General features: G+C 40.7%; 1 protein-coding gene across 8 annotated transcripts in view; it reads left to right on the top strand.

Annotated features, from left to right (window-relative positions):
* Positions 1–19,015, top strand: part of clasp1a (cytoplasmic linker associated protein 1a) — a 66,818-nt gene that overhangs the window by 5,597 nt on the left and 42,206 nt on the right. For all 8 annotated transcript variants that reach the window (XM_053626709.1, XM_053626699.1, XM_053626702.1 and 5 more), the window contains exon 2: positions 885–1,465. In XM_053626709.1, coding sequence (XP_053482684.1) covers positions 1,271–1,465 — 195 coding nt within the window. In that variant the 5' untranslated portion in view covers positions 885–1,270. The remainder of the gene's footprint in view (positions 1–884; positions 1,466–19,015) is intronic.

The raw sequence follows: 19,015 nt of genomic DNA on the forward strand, positions 1-19,015 counted from the left end.
CTTCTTCTGATATGTTGTCAGTTCTTTAGTAACTCATTCACAGGTACTCGTACGGTGGTCGTTGCACATAATTCTAAAATAACTAATAAACAGATTAAAAAGTCTACTTTAAAAAAGACAAGCATGTATTTGACACTTTTTTAGGATGACATTTATTTAATTTTAATGGAAGGAGTCTCCAGTGTCTTTGTATCAGAGGGCACGATGTAGCTTTGAGTTTTCTGCCATGGGAAGTTGTTCAGGACAGAGGACATTCTGCTTCTCAGTAACAAGCTGCATTTTTTATTTTGTCTACTAACATTAAGAGAGAGAAAAATAGAGGCTGCTGAGAGAATAACTTTATAGCTGTTCGACAACAGAAATATAACTATGAACAGAAAATAATTGTGTTAATAAATTTTAATAAATATAAAATATCTGTGGTGTAACAGGAATAAAATGCTGTTATTGGAAAAAGATCAGTTTCCATTTCTTAAAGGGATGCTAGCTACCTGTGGAGGTTCATATTTAGCTTTGCTAATATGATTGTCAGATAATGCTAATGAAATAAAAAGCTTAGCAGTGTTCGTAGGCATTCCTCTGCCTGCCTGCCTGTGTGCTGGATTTGGGTCATCTAATTGTCTACATGTGGAGAGTTTGATCCTAGTTCAGCTCTAGTGGGCATGTGGCTCATATTTTTCTACTTTGTCATGGTGCTAAGGTATGGCAGTTGCAGCACCACCCATAGTTCGAACAGACATGTCACAGCCAAATGTTTGGCTCTCAGTAGTACGTCTAATCACATGTAGTACCTGCTGAATTCTACTGACAAACCCATAGGCCTAAATACACTGGGGTCCTAATGGTCCTGGCTAACTAATATGTTTTGTTTTTCTTGACCCTAGGCGGTACAGCGTTAGTGGGATTATGAAGAAACGTCCCACCGAAGCCTCCGTCTCCTGTGCTAGTTACCACACTCCATGCTGCAGCCACTCTCTGAAGTTTTGCTGTTGGTAGCTTTCTGGCTTGGAAAGAAAGGAGAGCTCACAAGCCACATCAGCTGTTGTCGAGGCACATATGGTGCATTGTTGCCATTCCCAGGCCTACATCCTCAAGGCTCAGCCTTTTGCTGCCCTGCTGTGCAAATAGGATTTGGCACAAGACGACAGGATATTGATACATTTAGAGTTGTTTTTAAAAAAAAAAAAAGTTGGTTCCCACAAGGACACTAAAAGTCTCTTTTAGTTTTTCCTCCCACTGCCTTTGAGGTGGTGGTTGAGCAGAATAGGCCATGGAGCCCAATATGGAGTACTGTCTGGCACAAGTGCTGCAGAAGGACGTGGGCCGGAGGCTGCAGGTTGGTCAGGATCTCATCGACTACATCACTGATAAGGAGAAGTCTCATGACTTGGAGCAGGATCAAACTGCATTGGACAAGATGGTAGATGGCCTCGCTTCTTCCTGGGTCAACTCCAGCAACTTCAAGGTAAAAGCTCAGTTGTTCAACACACAATAGGTGGTATTCTGTAGACTGTGTGCAGAATGAGTAATGATTAGAGAACGAGCTCGATTACTAGGTTGCATGACTGTATGATTCTTTTCCTGAAATTGGCAGTACAGACAGTCCTATGTTTTGGCAATGTCTCTGTCATTTATTTAGCTAGGAAAGATCTTGTGGATAAGAATCGATCTTTCAAGTGCACTCACCCTTTTACGGTCACTGTATTAATGCTGACAGGCACAAAGTACCGTAATTTTAATTTTATTTCTGTGCATGGGTATTCATCACAGGGCCTAATCTTTCTTGAAATGTTCCCATGACTCTGTAGTCTCGAAACGTTTATATTGTTATTTACATTTTTTTTTTTTTTTTTTTTTTTTTTTTTTTTTTTAAAAGGAAAAATTAAAGTCTGCTATGGGGATCCTAACGCCAAAGATGATAAAGGGTGCTTGCTACCCGATATGTGACGGTGGCCTGATCCGAGTTGCTCATGCAACATGAAGGTTTTAACTCTACTGGCTTTGTTAGTAATTCAAATACTACAGGAAGCCAGAAAAAGTACAAGATATAAAACTATAGTGGATATGAACCCAAAAGTAAAGAGTGCATCGTTTAAAACAGTGTGTCAATGCTGTTTTACACACTATATCTAGCCAAGCTGAGGAAACTGCTGTTGCTGAAAACACAAATCAAGGACTGTACACATTTTAAGGTATTATGTAATTAAGCCTTATTTAGTGAAGGGAAATTCCTCTTGCTAATATGTCCTTTTCCGTAAGGACATTTCTCATTTGTTCCATGTATTTGCCAGGTCATGGCAGCGGTGGTGTTAGCAGTGTGGCTTGTCCGAGTCTTGGCTGAATTTTAGCATGTCTTCATACAAATAGATTTTTCTCCTGACAGGCTGTGCCTGAGACTATTTCTTAGTGCATCGTTGTCCGTGTTTCTAGCATGTTTATGGAACAGTTACACTAGCAATCATTTATACACAAGTTATCTCTTCCAAATGACACCAAAAGAAGTCAATCGGCCAAAACCTATTTGGTGTCCAGATTTGTCTCCTTACTTTTGTTACACAGCTAATTTGCTAACAACTCATGGAAGTTAATAGCTACCAGTCTAACATGGTGATACACATGATTTCCAAACTAAACAACGAACTGAAGTGTTTCCCAAAAACCATGGATGGGACTGAACTGTTCCCACTTATTTGTCATGCTTTTATAGCAAAGGAACATGATCTGACACTACATGATCTGACAATTGGTGTCTAAACTACGTTTTGTCACGAAAACACCCGAGAAGTAACACGGATGTATGACGCGAAAACCATGCACAAAACAAGAGTTGTTTATTTGAAGGTGGACGTAGGACAGAAACAAGTGGTGCGAGACTGTTTGTGTGGTGATTTGTGCTGAAGAAACCCCAAAAAGGAAAAAGCTAAGTGGGTTTGGATGCTAAAAGAATGGATTAGCACATGCGGGCAGCAGGGAGAGTTGGAGGTGAATTAAAAGGTTTTGCGGGTTTCTCTTCCTCACGGTGACCTCACCCCACGCCTTGCTCTCTCATTGGCTGTAGCTCGTCATTGCAGTCACTGCCACTGACGACACTTTTCACACCACAGGTTGTGGAGTCGCCCAACAGGTCCAGATATTTAGCATGCCAAATATCTGTCTGGCATTGCCAATGCCTCGTAGATGTGTCATTGAGTAGTTCACACATGACTATCGACTGCCGATTGGTGAGCGCCGATTGCTTGCTGAGTTGCCTCCGATCAAAGGGGTTTTGTCGGTGAGCTCAGCGACTTGCAAATTGGGCTTAAAATTATGTAGTGTGAACTAGGGCTTTAGCTGTTTGATTGGTAACACAAGCTTAATCTAAAACGTGTTCGTTTAGTAATTATATACAAAGACGTACCACCTTTATTCACACTGCACATGCATTTTGTGCTCCCACTAGACAGTCATTGACCTGTTTAGAAAACAATCGGCTCACTGAGGTTTAAAAATGTGGGCCAGGCTACAGCATTGAGTGATGATTTTTTTTTATTATTATTATTATTATTATTATTATTATTATTATGGATTGCACGGTGGCTTAGTGGTTAGCACGTTCGCCTCACACCGCCAGGGTCGGGGTTCGATTCCCATGGCTCTGTGTGTGCGGAGTTTGCATGTTCTCCCCTGTGGGGGTTTCCTCCGGGTACTCCGGTTTCCTCCCCCAGTCCAAAGACATGCATGGTAGGCTGATTGGCGTGTCTAAAGTGTCCATAGTGTATGAAAGGGTGTGTGAATGTGTGTGATTGTGTGCCCTGCGATGGACTGGCACCCTATCCAGGGTGTACCCTGCCTTGTGCCTGATGCTCCCTGGGATAGGCTCCAGGTTCCCCCGCGACCCTGAAAAGCAGTAAGCGGCTGAGGATGGATGGATTATTATTATTTTGTTTTGTTTTGTTTTTTGCCTACTTTCCCTGTGTTATAAATGGGTTATTTTGTCATGCATGCTTGGTTTAACATTTTTTTTTTTAAATCCGTCCTGTCATGAAGCTAAAAATACTGAAAGCAGGATGGTAAAAACAATCAACAGATGCTTTACTTTTTTTTTTTTTTTAAGTTATGAAAGTTTTTGCCCTCAGACTTTGAACAGAACACTGAGAACATCCACAAACAGTGGTTAGAGGGCTTAGATCCAGATGAAGGGCTTGTGATCAGCTGAGCCTGTTTTTTTTTTTTTTTTTTTTTTTTTTTTTTTTTTTTTTTTTTTTTGGCACACACACAAAGCGTTCATTAGACCGGAGTCCGTAGATGGGGAGCATCATTTATCATTGTGCCTGAGTCCTAATTAACAAACGTTATGTTTAAGCACTGGCGTTTCTACCTAAATTGACATCAGCAAGCCTCCCTACATGATGCACCACCATATATGGCTAATATCTCAACTGTTGCACAGCTAAGTGTAAATATTGTCCTTCACCTTGCTCTTGGATTGCTCTTTAATGCCGGGGCTTGGAAATGGATGCTGGACAGGAATTACTGCTTTATTAGTTTCTCTGATTTAATAGCAAACAAGTGAGTTCTGAAGCATATTCGGAAGCTGCAACATATTTTGTTGTAAGTTTTCACTAATTTGCTGGAATACCTTTTTACCGAGGACATCCAGACCAGACTTAACTAGCACAACCAGCATTACACATGACTTGTGTATAATTGCAAAGGGCTTTTTTTATTTTTATTTGTAAGATTTTCTCTTGTTTTTGTGTTTATTTTTGAGCATCAGATTGTCTACCATCTACAGCATACTGTAATGTTTGTGTGGTAAAGAGGAATGCAGCATTGCCCATGAATCAGGGCATTCTGTATTTAAGATGAGAGAAGGTAAGATAAACCTTTATTAATCCCTCAGGGGAATATGAATATGACTTGAGAGGGTCGATTAAATATAACTGTAAACACATTGTAAGCAGATTAAGCAGAGGAAATATGTTGTGCTGTGGGCAGGGTGCTAAGACTTTTTCGGTCCTTCTTGCCACCCTTGGGATCAGTTGAGTTGGCTACGGCAGCTGTCTGATAGTGTTCAGCTCAGACTGGTGTTGTGCGAGTTCATATAAAGCATTTAGCCAAAATTAACAAAAATTAGCACATTCAACAGAACGAGTAAAGATCCCAGAGACATTGTAGACTAGGGCTGGGAAATAAGACAATTTAATATATACGTATTATGATGTCATAATATGCTTTTTTGAGATATCAAGGATATTGTGATTAGGGATGTCAATGATCAGTCATTAAAATTTTTTTTCTTTTACAGGTTTCTGTCAGCCGTGCAAACAGCAGTGCATGTATAGTAATATTATTAAGGTAACCAGGGAAAAAGCAGAGACACATGTCTTCTCTGCAATAATTTATTGATTTTGGCCAGAGGGCCCTCATTATGACAATAGTTACCTTTTTCCTGAGAAACCAATGAGCACTGCCATGATGGATTTTATCTTCAGTTGTACTGTTTTTCTGTTTCGGACTCTATAGGAACCCTTATTAAAACCGGCTAAACAGAGCGACAGAATTACTTAAACAGAAACTTTGAGAGTTAGTAAGAATAAAAAATGAGCTCAGGGTCAGGCTTTGCTGTCGTTGGCTGGCACAACAACAGCGGTGAATTGTAGAAATTCCTGGAGCATACTGGTTTTGAGCACCAGCAAACCTTAAAAGAATGTCCGTGTCTGCCGCCGTATACCTTGTGTTCTCTAATACATTTTATTTTTAAAAAGCGCCTTTCATGACACCCAAGGTCACAAATTCAACATGTAAATACAATTCACAAAACACTAAAACACACACATATACACACACACACACACAAATATATATATATATATATATATATATATATATATATATATATATATATATACATAAAACATTAAAACACACATTATAATGAAGTATCAGTACGTTTACATGGACAACAATACTCCAATATTAACCCGATTAAGACAATACTCTGATTAAGAAGCTATCATGTAAACAGCTATTTTTTTTATTACCTTAATCCGATTAAAGTCATACTCGAAGTAAACACAAATCGAATTAAGACATGTGGAGTACTCCTGTTTTAGTCGCATTATCAGTGTGCATTACGGACATGTACACACCATAATCACATTATTAATGTCGTGTGAGAGTTTTCACCGCATTTTGCGACAGGACATGGTAGTGCTCAACCGTTTTACGGCAAACAAGAGAGCACGGCTGCGTCCGAAACTGTGTACTTACCTACAATATAGTAGGAGACATACATGCGTATATGCTACTATGTAGTAGGTAAGTACGCAATTTGGGACACAGCCCACAGCTTCAAGCAGTTGTCTATTTGCACGTACAGCATGACAAATAATTAACCGCACTTGAAGCTTTCGTAAAAAATTAAAGAGTGAAACACACAGAACTGTATAAACATAAAGAAGTCTTCGTTATGTCGTTAAGTCTTCGTACCATAACAAAGATGAATCGTGTGTTGATACGTGAAATTCTGGAGGAACCGTCGGACGGTGTGGCGAGGTGACGTAATGGCATGTGCTGTTAATCGATCTATGTTCTATAACATGTAAAACGGTATCATGAAAGGAATATTCTAAAAGCGGCTCATGTAAACACCTTAATCACAATATTGTCTTTATTTATTTATTTTGTCTAATATTGTCTCAATTAGATTACTGCTGTCCATGTAAACGTAGTCTATTATGTAACCATGTCACCGAATATCAAGCTTGAAGAGATGAGTTTTTAAAGAAATTTTGAGTCTTGAAATGGGTTCACGGTTGCGGATGTGATGGGGAAGTGAATTCCAGAGCTTAGGGGCAATGTGACTAAAGGCTCTTCCACCCATGGTGCTAAAGTTCATGTCCGGTATTGCTAGCAGACCTGCTGAGGAGTGTAGGCTGTAGTTCTCCAAGAAGTTAGTGAGGTAAGTGGAGCATGATTATGTAGGGCTTTAAATGTGAGAAGCAGAATTTTGAATTTGATTCGATAGGCAACAGGAAGCCAGTGAAGCTGGATGAGCAGAGGTGTTACATGGCTGGTTGATTTGGAGCCGGTGAAGTAGTTTATTAAGGATGCCAGACAGGATGGAATTGCAGTAGTCAATGCGGGATGTAACCTAAGCATTGACCAAGACTTCTGTACTGTGTTGAGAGAGGGATGGGCGTAGTCTTGCAATGTTCTGTAGATGGAAAAAGGCACTGTGAGAAACGTTGTTTGTGTGCAGCAGAGGAGAGAGTGCTATCTAAAATGACACTTAATCTGAGTGGAGCACGGTATGGTGCAGCCGTCAATGGAGAGGGTGAAGGTGTTCACATTTGCAAGTGCTGTTTTAGAGCCAACAATGAGTAGCTCAGTCTTATTGAGTCAGTAGCTTAGTTTAATTTCAGATAGTTCTTAGTCATCCAGAAGTTCTATGCCTAATATTGGTGAGAGGAAACAAGCAGAGTTTGCAGAGTTAATGTTTAAATACTCCCCAAAGAAGGTTTGTGTGCTCTTATCATTTTGCGGACAAAAAGCCCTCTTCACCCTGATCCGGAGCTGTATTTAGGATATGAACGCCCAACTGTTACCAAGCGGCGTCAGCTAGCTACCCAAGCTGCTAACTTTCTGACTGTGCTCTGTCTGTGTTTTCAAAAAAACAAAGTTGCTGTGTTTCCTATACAAAACCTGGCCTATTTTATTGCTGTGCGGGTAATTATACGAGTTCTTCACCAACAACGCCTTCAGAGAAACCGAAGTAGTTAATTATATGAATGTGGCCAACCTCTGGCCATAGCGTCACATCATCTGCACAGTCGTTAAACTTTGAGGAACTGTCAAAATACGGTCGTCGCGACACTGTAAATTGTTGGCACTATGGAGCCATATGCATTTTTTTTGGCCATTTTCACAAGTTTAACGTCACATTATCACCTAGGAACATACGCTAATTAGCTGTCTGTCATGAAGTAAATTATGTCTCTATCATGATGTCTGAAATGGCAGACACTGCTAAAGATCACATTGCAATGTTGGACAAATCATAAATTCATTAGCTAGCCAACTGGGCAAGTGGTTGCTCTTGTTTGCTGCCTAGACCCAAGTGTTGATTGCCTGAAATTCCAGTTACGAAGAATATTGTATGATTACCAAGACAGAGTATGATGAGCGATATATCGGAGTGTCCCCTGTGACAAAAAAAATTAATATGCAATCTGTGCTTGAATGGCAGGTTATTTTGTGCAGAGTTTTATGTTACTGAATTTACTCCTGAGTAGTTTGACGTATTCTTATTGTAAGAGGTGTATTCTTGCATAAACGCTCATCTACTGACATATTTGGAGAATAGGCATTTCAGTAGGCCTTATTATTCCATAATGATGCTGTTTATGGTCCCATGACCAGTTTTTCCAGTGAGTTTATTGAAAATGATGTTAATGGCACTGGGCAGAGCTTGTTCAGCCATGTCACTTATGATGACACGGGGAGTTTGATTGCAAATGGACAGGTTTTGAGAAATGCAGAATTTGTCACATATGATTTCACTTGGTTGTCATGTAATCAAATAAGTTGAACTTTTTTCTAATACTTTGTGAAAATAGTCCCTGTAGCTGCCCTGGTTTACCAAGAGACCCCCTTTTGCATTGTATAGATTGTGTTCAGGCATAAATGTTCTGACAGCTGGGTATTTAATAGCAACAGTAGAACTACATATACACAGTATGGCCAAAAGTTTGTGGACATCCGATAGTCACACCCATATTTGCTTCTTGAGCATCCCTTTCCAGAATTAATCATCCCTTTGCTGTTATAATAGCCTCTACTCTTCTGGGAAGGATTTCTATTACTCTATTTTGGAGCATGATTGTGGGGGATTCCCCATTTGGAGTTCAGGCACTGATGTCAGGTGAGGAGGCCTGGGATGTAGTGGACGTTCCAGTTCATCCCAAAGGTTTTCAATGGGGTTGAGGTCAGGGCTCTGTGTAGGTCACTTGAGTTCTTCCACATCAGCCTTGACAAGCCATGTCTTCCTGGACCTGCCATTGTGCACAGGGGTATTGTCATACTGGAATCAGGTTTGGAGCCCTTGGCGCCAGTGAAGGGAAATTGTAACGCTTCAGCATAAGGAAATTCTATTGAGGTGTGTACTCATAACTTTCTTTTGGGAAGGTCCACATATGGGTGTGATGGTTAGGTGCCTACAAACTTTTGTCCGTTTAGTGTTTTTTTTGGTATGTAATTGGATTTTAATGTTTATAGTTCTTGTGTGCATTAGGCCTGAGTCTCTGTAGCTGTATCAGTGTTACCATGTATTTGTATCTTCTCATGGATAGCCAATTAAATTGCAACCTTCTGAGGCTTGTGGCCAAAAAAGTGTACAAAACATATAAGACACGCTGTGACCCATGGTCAGAGTATCTGAGGCTGAGGCTAGGACAACACTCACTGGTTTATACACAAGCATACTTATCACCATTTGTGCACACTCACTTTTTCTCCTGCTCTCTGTCTACTATTGTGTTCGGTCAATGCTCCCCATTATTCAACCGCTGTTAATGAAGTCCTGAATGCTCCCATAAGCCATGTTGTATTTGAAAAGCCTCCAGTCCTGAGGCTCTTGGAATGGACTCAACTGTTACAAGCTACTGGAATGAGGAAGGCCAGCTTTCCCAATCAGAGAACGGGTCAGTGCGATGGACTTTGGGCTGAAAATGATTCCCCAACTTGATGATGGAGCAAAACATTGGACAGTTGCAGCAAAGAGCAGCCCAGGACAGAGATCAAAACCCAGACTTTACTCATGTGGAGAGTGGGCCTGTTGCAGTGTCATGGTTAGTAACAGCGTTTGATGTGACTTTTTAAATTTTATTTTATTTTTTTGGTGGATTTTCCAATCTAAATACAGTACCCCACGTACATTATAGTCCTACATGTTTTTCAGAAATACATGAAATTATTGCTGAACTATTTTCTTCATAAATATAGTCTCACGGTCAGAGCCCCAGAACGACCTCCGCACACCAGCTATTAGTGGAGAGGAGAGAGTGATGTAGTGAATTGTGATTATTTGGGGGCCATGATAGAGAAGGGACAGTGGGAGAATTTCACCAGGACACCCAGGTTATACCCCTGTTCTTTTAGGAGAAGTGTCCTGGGATTTTTAATGTCCACAGAGACTGGGACATTAGGCTCCACACAGACCTTAAGGTGAGCACAACGTGCTGGCCTCACTAATACCACTTCCAGCAGCAACCTTAGTTTTCCCCAGGAAGTCTCCCATCCAGGTACTGGCCACACTCAACCCTGCTTAGCTTCAGTGGGAAACCAGGTGAGAGCTGCAGGGTGATATGATTATGATTGGATTTGTGGTAGGGTCTAGTTGCCGTGATGAAGCATCAGATCCTCCCCCAACAACGGATCACATTGACTACGCGGGAGTATTTAGAATAGCTTAAAGATCTGAGTGTTAACTCACCCTGATGGCAATCCTTTTACTCCTTGTCACTTCAGCGCTCCACATGGTGTTCGGCATGGTGGCGGTTAACACTTTGGGCTACTGATTAGAAATTTGTGAGTTTAAATCCTGGCACTGGCAAACTGCCACAGCTGGGCTCTTGAGCAAGGCCCTTAAGCTTCACATGCTCAGTGTGTAAAACTAAGTACATGTTAGCAAAAGGAACTGTTGAAACACGCTAGGGGATTTAAACTGTTTGCCTTCTGTTTGTTTCATGCTTCAGTGATGTGTAAGGTGTGCAATGTAGATTTTTCCACTTGAACCCACCAACAAAAATTTAGGATGCGAGAATGTTTAAAGGGTAAATAAGTAATTCGCATTATAGTAAAGTATTAAGTGAAATGTACAGTATGTGCAAGTGCTTAAATTCCTCTACATTTCATCACCTGCTTGTGTGTTTTTTAAATTGTTGCCCGATGTTTTCTGACGTCGTACCATAATAATGTCAAACTGTCTCACGGCCAGTGGAGAGGCGGTCATAAAACACACAACTCTCAATTCAGGTTTCCCTGATTTATTACTTTAAAATACATATTCTCATTTGAAGGTAGGTTGTGCATAAAGCTCTATCAAGCAGAACCACAGCTGGCACATCGCTCATGAAGAATAACACCTTGCATCAACGTAAATGAAGTCTCCCACGTCAGGTTTTCCTGTCAACTAATCCTCGGTTGTAACACTGAATAAAAGTGATAAGGTGTCATTTCTTGTACGAAGTGGTTTAGTCATTTCAGTATCTGTTAATTCACATGTCATTCGGGAGAAGCAGCCTCCCAAACACTTGTCAGAAACCATTTAGTTATGATCACCCCAGTTTCACACCGACCTGTAGGTGCACTTTATTTTATCTACTGCAGACGTTCGTTTTAAAAACACTTTTGAGCGCGCATGCCCATTTTCATAAAGTTTGGACTGTTGTGTGTGTGTGTGGATTTGAGACGAACATGCTTATGGCGTGTTTGGAGCAGGCTGTGCTGTGCCGAGTGATTTATCAAATTAATTATAACAATATCCTTTTCATCCCTGCCGTGGTCATGGTAACCTGTTTCTTACTGATTATGCTCAGTGTTTTATGAGTGTTTCCCACAGATCTGAAATGTACTTGTGTGTGAGTGGCTGGCAGGGTAGTCTTGTTTTATATGTATTTTTAAAAAAACATTTTAAAACTTATTAAAATAAAATTGTATGATGGATATCATACAATTCCATCTTAATTTCGCACGTCATCAGAATCACGTGACCGCAAACAAACCATAGGATAAAATGGACATCTAATTGTTAAAAAAAAAAAAATCTATCTACGATACATATCGTAACATTTTTGCATCGTTACACCCCTAATATTTAGCAAAGAAAATGGAATTTTTTGTTATATTTTATTAGGGTTTTCCTCACACAGTATTGGCTGCTTAAATGGCTGATTTAAAACATATTAAAATAAACAAACAAATAAATCCAATTATAGTTATCCAATTTGTGCTGTGATGCAGAATGGCCTAACTCAAGAATGAAGGCTCCTGAGTGAGCCAAGAACCAAGAAAGTTAAATTGCTTGTGCTCTCCCGGTAGGATGGATGACGTACTCTCGCTCCCCTGTCAATCACAGCGACACTAACCAATCATTGACGTCTGAGCTCGTGTGGAAAGAAGGCAGATAACACTTTCCTCTGAGTGTGTGATTCTGCCCAGTGATAAAGCAGTTCATAAAAAGATGTCGTGAAAGACGTCTCAGAGGAAACGCGCGTTAGCTTTCACGCTCCTGAGATGATGGCTGTTGTATGATGGAGAGAACTGTCTCCTGGGTGGGAATAGGGGAGAAAATGTAAGCTGGGATGGGGAGGTCAGGGTCTAATAAACAGCCACATTTACAGAGTCAGAGAGAACAGGGACCAAAACTTGGGAAGAGATCACCATGCATCACTAGTATGCACATTTTAGAATATAAAGATTAAAATAGTATACCATATGCAAACCAGTGGAACAAGAACAATGAACATTGACCTGTTTTGTGTATCGACAGGCATCAGTGTCGATGTTCACAGATCACACCAGTGGAAACACTGGTCTCTAGGTGATCCTCTGAATATTGGGATCCATTCACACTACAAATGTAGTGTGTCTGCATGTGTCCCAGACAAACCTCCACAACTGGTCTGAGTGATCGCATCGCAAAACTCACTTGACAAACCTGTCCACGTGTGAGCCAGATTACTATCGTGTGTGTGTGTGTGTTCAGTGATCATGTTTGTTTTCCACATGTGCCAACATGAATGAAATGAGGTTAGAGTTCTGCTGTACACATTAAAACAAATAATGTTTGAACGGTCTTACTTGTGACAAAATGGTGATGTCTAAAGGTTTTTTTTAATGGACTTCAGTTAAATTGTTCACTGGCAGTGCTGTTCATAAATTATGACATGGCAGCACCATAAATGATGACACACGAACAGCCAAAGCATATCCTTGGGAATTGTTCAAAGCTCTGGTGTACATCTGCTTTACCGTACTTAAACATGGCCTTTTTCTTTGTTGCGAGATCCTTATGAAACATTAATGATATCATTGCAGTATTCCACAATTTAAAAGCTTAAAGTGTGTAATCAAACTGATTATTATTCTAAAGCATGTCCACGTCTATAATCTCATTTTTATTAGATTGATTTGTCGATATGAGGCTTGATGATGTTTAGCTCCCTGTGGCTTTGGCTTGTTGTGTGATTAATCCTTATCCGTGCAGGATCTGGTCTCATGAGCTTTGAGTATCTCAACATGGCTCCTGTGATTGTGTAATTGTACTGATGAACTCTGATGGCTTGTTTACTTACTTTTCCTCATACGTGTTGAGAAGTTATAGGGTTTATAAAGAAGTTATAAAGTTTATTCAATTCAGTTTTATTTGTATAGCACTTTTTACATTTGACTGTCACAAAACAGCTTTATAGAAATATATCAATTTCCAATCTAAATTTTAAATTGATAAATTTGTCTCTAACGAACAAGCCAGAGGTGACGGTGGCAAGGAAAAACTCCCTGAGATGATAGGAGTAAGAAACCTTCAGAGGAACCAGAATCAAAAGGGAACCCATCCTCATCTGTGTAACAACGGACAGTGCGATCATAAATAAATAAATTCCTTCTGTAGCTGTGAGATACATGATATAACAGAAGTGCAGCTTTGTAATCAGGAGATTCACCACAGTCTCAACATGAAGTCTGTTATGCTGATATCATGCACTGTCCACTGATGGAGACCTGGGCGCAAAAAGACACCGCATCAAAACTGCCCGCATCACTTGTAGTCCAATGCCATCTCCATGGCTTCCAAGTGTCCCTAGTCCGTCCATATGGGGCCATCCTCAGCTACATTGACTGGCCTCCAAGTAATGAGAGCTCCAGAAGCAGGGCATCAAGACTGTCCAGACCAGCCCGTAGAGCTGAACGATACAGGCTCACTGTTACCCCAGGAGCAACACGTGTAGAGCGCTGGGATTATCCAAAGTCTTTGCAGGCATTTGTGTCATCTGGAATCTTTGTAGAGGCTGGTTCTGAGCTGGAGCTGGCACATTCACTGATTACAGGAACAGGAAACAAATGGAGAAGGATTAGCGTGGCTGCTGTTCATTGAATTTCAGGCAGAGGTAACCATGCGCAATTGTTATCGTTCTATCAGAGATTAGGGTTGTCAAAAGTACCGGTACTTTGGTACCAAGTCAGTACTAAAAAGAAAAAAAGTTGATGGTACCAGATGTCCATAAGTACTGGTAGTACCGGGTCAACCCGATACTGACGCGCTGCCTGACAGGTGGTCAGTCGGGAACTTTTCATGGGTGCAACGTGCAACAAAAACACATTGGAGCCAAAGCAGCAGCTCCGCCAGTTACCATGGCTGCATCCGATACTGCATACTTACCTACTATATAGTAGGCGAAATACATGTATTTCTCTCGGACGCTTGTTTTCTGCTTTCGGTGCTATTACCGCTAAGTGTGTAAAAGCCGCGCCCATAAAATTTATGTGCCACTAGATTGCATCTGCAGACACAGAAACCTCTTGGACTCTTTCTCCACTGGAAATGGACAACTCTGCGCCTGTCTGTTCCGAGACCAGGACCTCTGGTCCTACGTTGCTGGTCGCTATGCCTACAGACAATGCAAGTGTGGCCAGCGATCCTCCCCAAATTGACTCGCAGAGTTCAAAGAACAGCAAGACCACACGTCCGTGGTCACTTTTCAACCGCATGCCGTTAATGGATTCTTATGGCGTTTAGTTTGGTGGTAACGTGACCTGTTAACACAAAACACAGTTATATACAGTAAAGGCACATAGACACACACACACACACACACACACATATACACACGTACATACACAGGGCTCCAGACTAACATTTGAGAGCAGTAGCACTGGCATTTGACTATTTCTGCCACAATACCACGGTTACAGTTAGCGCTGCTACATTAAATCTGTGGTTAATGTTGGTGATTAATGGTTATTGGTGATTATGGTGAATGTTGGTGATTATGTAGGTGACTTCATAAGAAAACATATTCTGTTCAAGTTTACTGGTATTAGCCAGCATTTCAACTTTTTTAAAGTCAAAATATTATAGCAATGATAAGACCTACATACCTCCGGTCATCTCCTCTGTTTTGTGCGGATAATTCTTTCCCGTTGCTATGGCTTTCTCCGGTGGTGGATAGTGCTCTCTAAACCTGTCGAGTGTCTCACCATATTAGTTTTGACATGACTCCCAATCGACATTTTCGACCGCCATGTCTGCCTTGTAGTCATTAGTTACTTTGAGTAACAATTCCACCTCATCATCTGTCCACATGAAGATGTCCCTGTTGTTCCTCACCATTATGCTCATTGTTGTACCTGCCAGTGACCGACTTCCTGTTTACACTTGTACGCACATGCCCAGTGTGCATTTCGGTCATGTAGTGTGGACAGAGGTCATTTCTGAAACACTGTGGAAACGCCAGTATGGACGAGGATCGTCTTCATGTTAAAATGCATCAGTGTAAACAGGGCCTAATAGCAAGCGGTTTCTAAATGCTGAAACTATTTTATTGACCAAGTAGCAGAGACAAACCCTACAACATTTAATTTTCTTATGTTACTTTGCATGTCTTTTGAATTGATGGATGAAAGCAAAAAAAATAAACTGATGTCGTGTTCATTACTCAAGTAGACTGTTGGAACTGTTTTTTCCTCTTTCAGGTCGGAGTAGTAAAAAATGCTTTCACTGTCACACTGTACTGCTTTCGACCAGCCCCTTTGTTTGATAAAAATTTTGATCCTTTTAAAAAGGAGGACTGAAAGACTGAAAGCTTGGGGCGTTCCAGTGTTCATTTCAGTCAGCTCTCTGTAGATGTTTTGATGAACTATAACAACCCCTTAATATTTTGTGTCTAGGTTCTATGCCTCTGTTTGCAGACTCGCACATTATGGGGTGGGAGCATTATTGAGAAAGCAGAGAAAGATATGTGGCCTCCCAAAGCTTATGTTTGTTAATTTTGTTGTTATATATGTTTTTATTGCCCTTTCAGAGGGTTCCTGAAGCCTTTCTTGTTGGTCTCAGACTAAGTTACTTTTTTAGCTTGTACAAATCTGTTGACTAATATTGTATAAGCCTCATATTACAGCTGACTTCATTGTTCTCTGCCCCAAGCACTGGTCCAGGATGAATCCGGCTGGTAACAGGGCTTTGAACTCAAACTCTCCTGTGGCCTTGGTCTATTTACTTCTCTCAACTTATATGTACATTTCAGAAATAATTAACTGAAAAATAAAACCAGTTAGTTATTAACAATCATTAAAATCATCTAAATAAACCAGTTTATGATGTCTTGATATGAGAGACTGAGATCACATGGGCAGCATTAAGGGTTTGTATGCACTGGAAATGTAAAACCACTCTGAATAAGATATGAGGTGTAATCTCATTTTTTTTTCTACAACAAAAGTAAAATCTTGAGTTACACACTGTGTAGAAATACAGATGTACTGATGGACATAAATGCAACTTTATTTCATATAGTTTATAGGGAATCAGGTTTTGAAAAGAAAAGCCCTTAATTTTCTAACATAGGTCACTGTACGAAAAGAGTTTCTGTGCAAGGGGGCAAGCAGTGGCATGCTGCAGGCTGACATGGTATGTGCCAGTGCTGCTAATATGCATGGAATAAGGATAAGGTTTCAGTAGTCTGACAGCGGAGATAATTATCCAAGATTTGATCATTTTTGAGCGACCAGACCAGAGCAACTAGGGCCCTGTTCAGACCTGACATTAACATGCATCATGGGTAATCTGATTATAAGTGGATACCGCTAAGTATAGGTGTGAACAGGGACAAATGCGTTTCAGAGACTATTCTTGTTGCATCCTGGACAATGCTGGGCAGTGACAAGTGGTCTCTGGAGATGCATTCATAATACCAGGTGTGAATGGGGCCATTGTAGAGCTGCCATGGACTCGTTGTAGATCTGCCATTCACAGTTTGACTGAAACAACACGTGAAAATTCTGTGAATGAACAGTGAGGTAGAGGCTCCGTGTTTCTGGCCATTAGATTAACATCGACCCCATAAAGCACTTGTGGGATGCTCTGGATCATATTAGGAGATGACGTGAACAGTTTATAATGGTCAGTAATTTCATCAGGCGTTTCCACCAGAGTAAGAGGCAATCCATCATTTGAGTCGAACTACTGTGCGTAACAGTCCAGATGTGTGTAGATCAAAAAAGATGATTGTTTCCGTTTTTTTAAACAATGCACGGGTTATGTATAATGGTAAGATGATAAGTGATGGGTGATGAGACTAAGAAGCATGTAAATAACTGGATAGAGCTCATTTGGTTCGTATTAAAACAAAATCACCCCCTGCAAGCCATTTGATATTCTATGGCTGGCTTAGTTCTCTCCCAGCTTCCTTTTTTAAGTCATCATCACTGTAATGAATGTAATTCTCCTTTGTCTACAAACAAAGAATCAGTTTTATACCTTCAAGCCCGTCTGCTGATCCAAACTGAATAGCTAGGTGCAGGGAAATACTCTGATAGAAGTGACTAAATATATGGTTGTTGAAGACTACTGACTGTGTATGACTGGTTGAAGAACAGGATCACTCTCATTTGGGCCTTTTTTTTTAAACCCTGCATTCACTTGTTTATCACGTGTATTTGGATATCAGTATCTGAATAGTGCAAATCCAAACTCTACCATGCATTTAGTGCTGGTGTTTATGTAAGCTATGTTCTTGTATTGTTCTCAGTGTGGTGATTGGATCGGATTTCTCTTGCACGATACACAAACAGCATCGCTAGCTAGGTAATGCTGGAAACCAACTGTCAACATGGCAAAAGTAGGATCATCTGAATTGTTTATATTGTACAGCCTGTATATCCTTTTAAGCTGAGGAGATACTGAACAGGACTGAAATGAACGTAATTGTTGGCAGTGTATGCTGTTTCTTTTATACTTTGCGTTGCTGCTGAATGTGCTCATAGTACACTTTATTAAGAACACCTGTACACCTACTCAGTCATGAAATGATCTCATAAGCCAGTCATGTGGCAGCAGTGCATAAAATCATAAAGATATGGGCCACCAGCTTTGGGTAATGTTCATATCAACCATTAGAATGGGGGGAAAAATGTACTCTCAGTGATTTTGACCATGGAATGATTGTTAGTACCAGATGGGCTGGTTTGAATATATATATTCAACAGTGGTGGCTTGGTGGTTAAGGCTCTGAGTTACTGATCGGAGGGTCGGGGGGTTCAAGCCCCAGCACTGGCAAGCTGCCACTGTTGGGCCCTTGAGCAAGGCCCTTAATGCCGGCTCTGTATTAAGGCTGACCCTGCGCTCTGACCAGAGCTTCCTGGCATGCTAGGATATGCAAAGAAAAGAATTTCACTGTAATGTAATGATATATATATATATATATATAATATGCTGATCTCATGGGATTTTCATGCACAAAATTCTCTAGAGTTTACTCAAAATGGTGCAATAAAGAAAAAACTTCCAGTGATCAGTTGTTCTGCTCACTCTCATCTTGATGAGAAAGGCCAACGGAGAATGGGCAGACTTGTGGTGAGCAGAAAAGCATCTCAGAATGTACAACACGTCAAACCTTGAGGCGGATGGGTTATAACAACAGGTCACGTTGAGTTCCTCTTCTGTCAGCCAAGAACAGAGAACTGATGCTGCACTGAGCACATACTCAACCAAAACTGGACAGTTGAAGACTGGAAAAATGATGAATCTTAACAGAGATGGTAGGGTCAGAATTTGGCGCCAACAGCATGAATCCATGGACCCATCATGCCTTGTGTCAGCAGTCCAGGCTGGTGGAGGTGGTGTAATGGTGTAAGGAATGTTTTCTTGGCACACTGGGCTCGTTAACACTAATCAGTCATCGCTTGAATGCTGAAGCCTGTTTGAGTATCGTTGTTGACCGTGTGCATCTGTTCATGGCCACAATTTACCATCTTC

The sequence above is a fragment of the Ictalurus furcatus genome, chromosome 6, assembly GCF_023375685.1.
Source record: "Ictalurus furcatus strain D&B chromosome 6, Billie_1.0, whole genome shotgun sequence".
Lineage (NCBI taxonomy): Eukaryota > Metazoa > Chordata > Actinopteri > Siluriformes > Ictaluridae > Ictalurus > Ictalurus furcatus.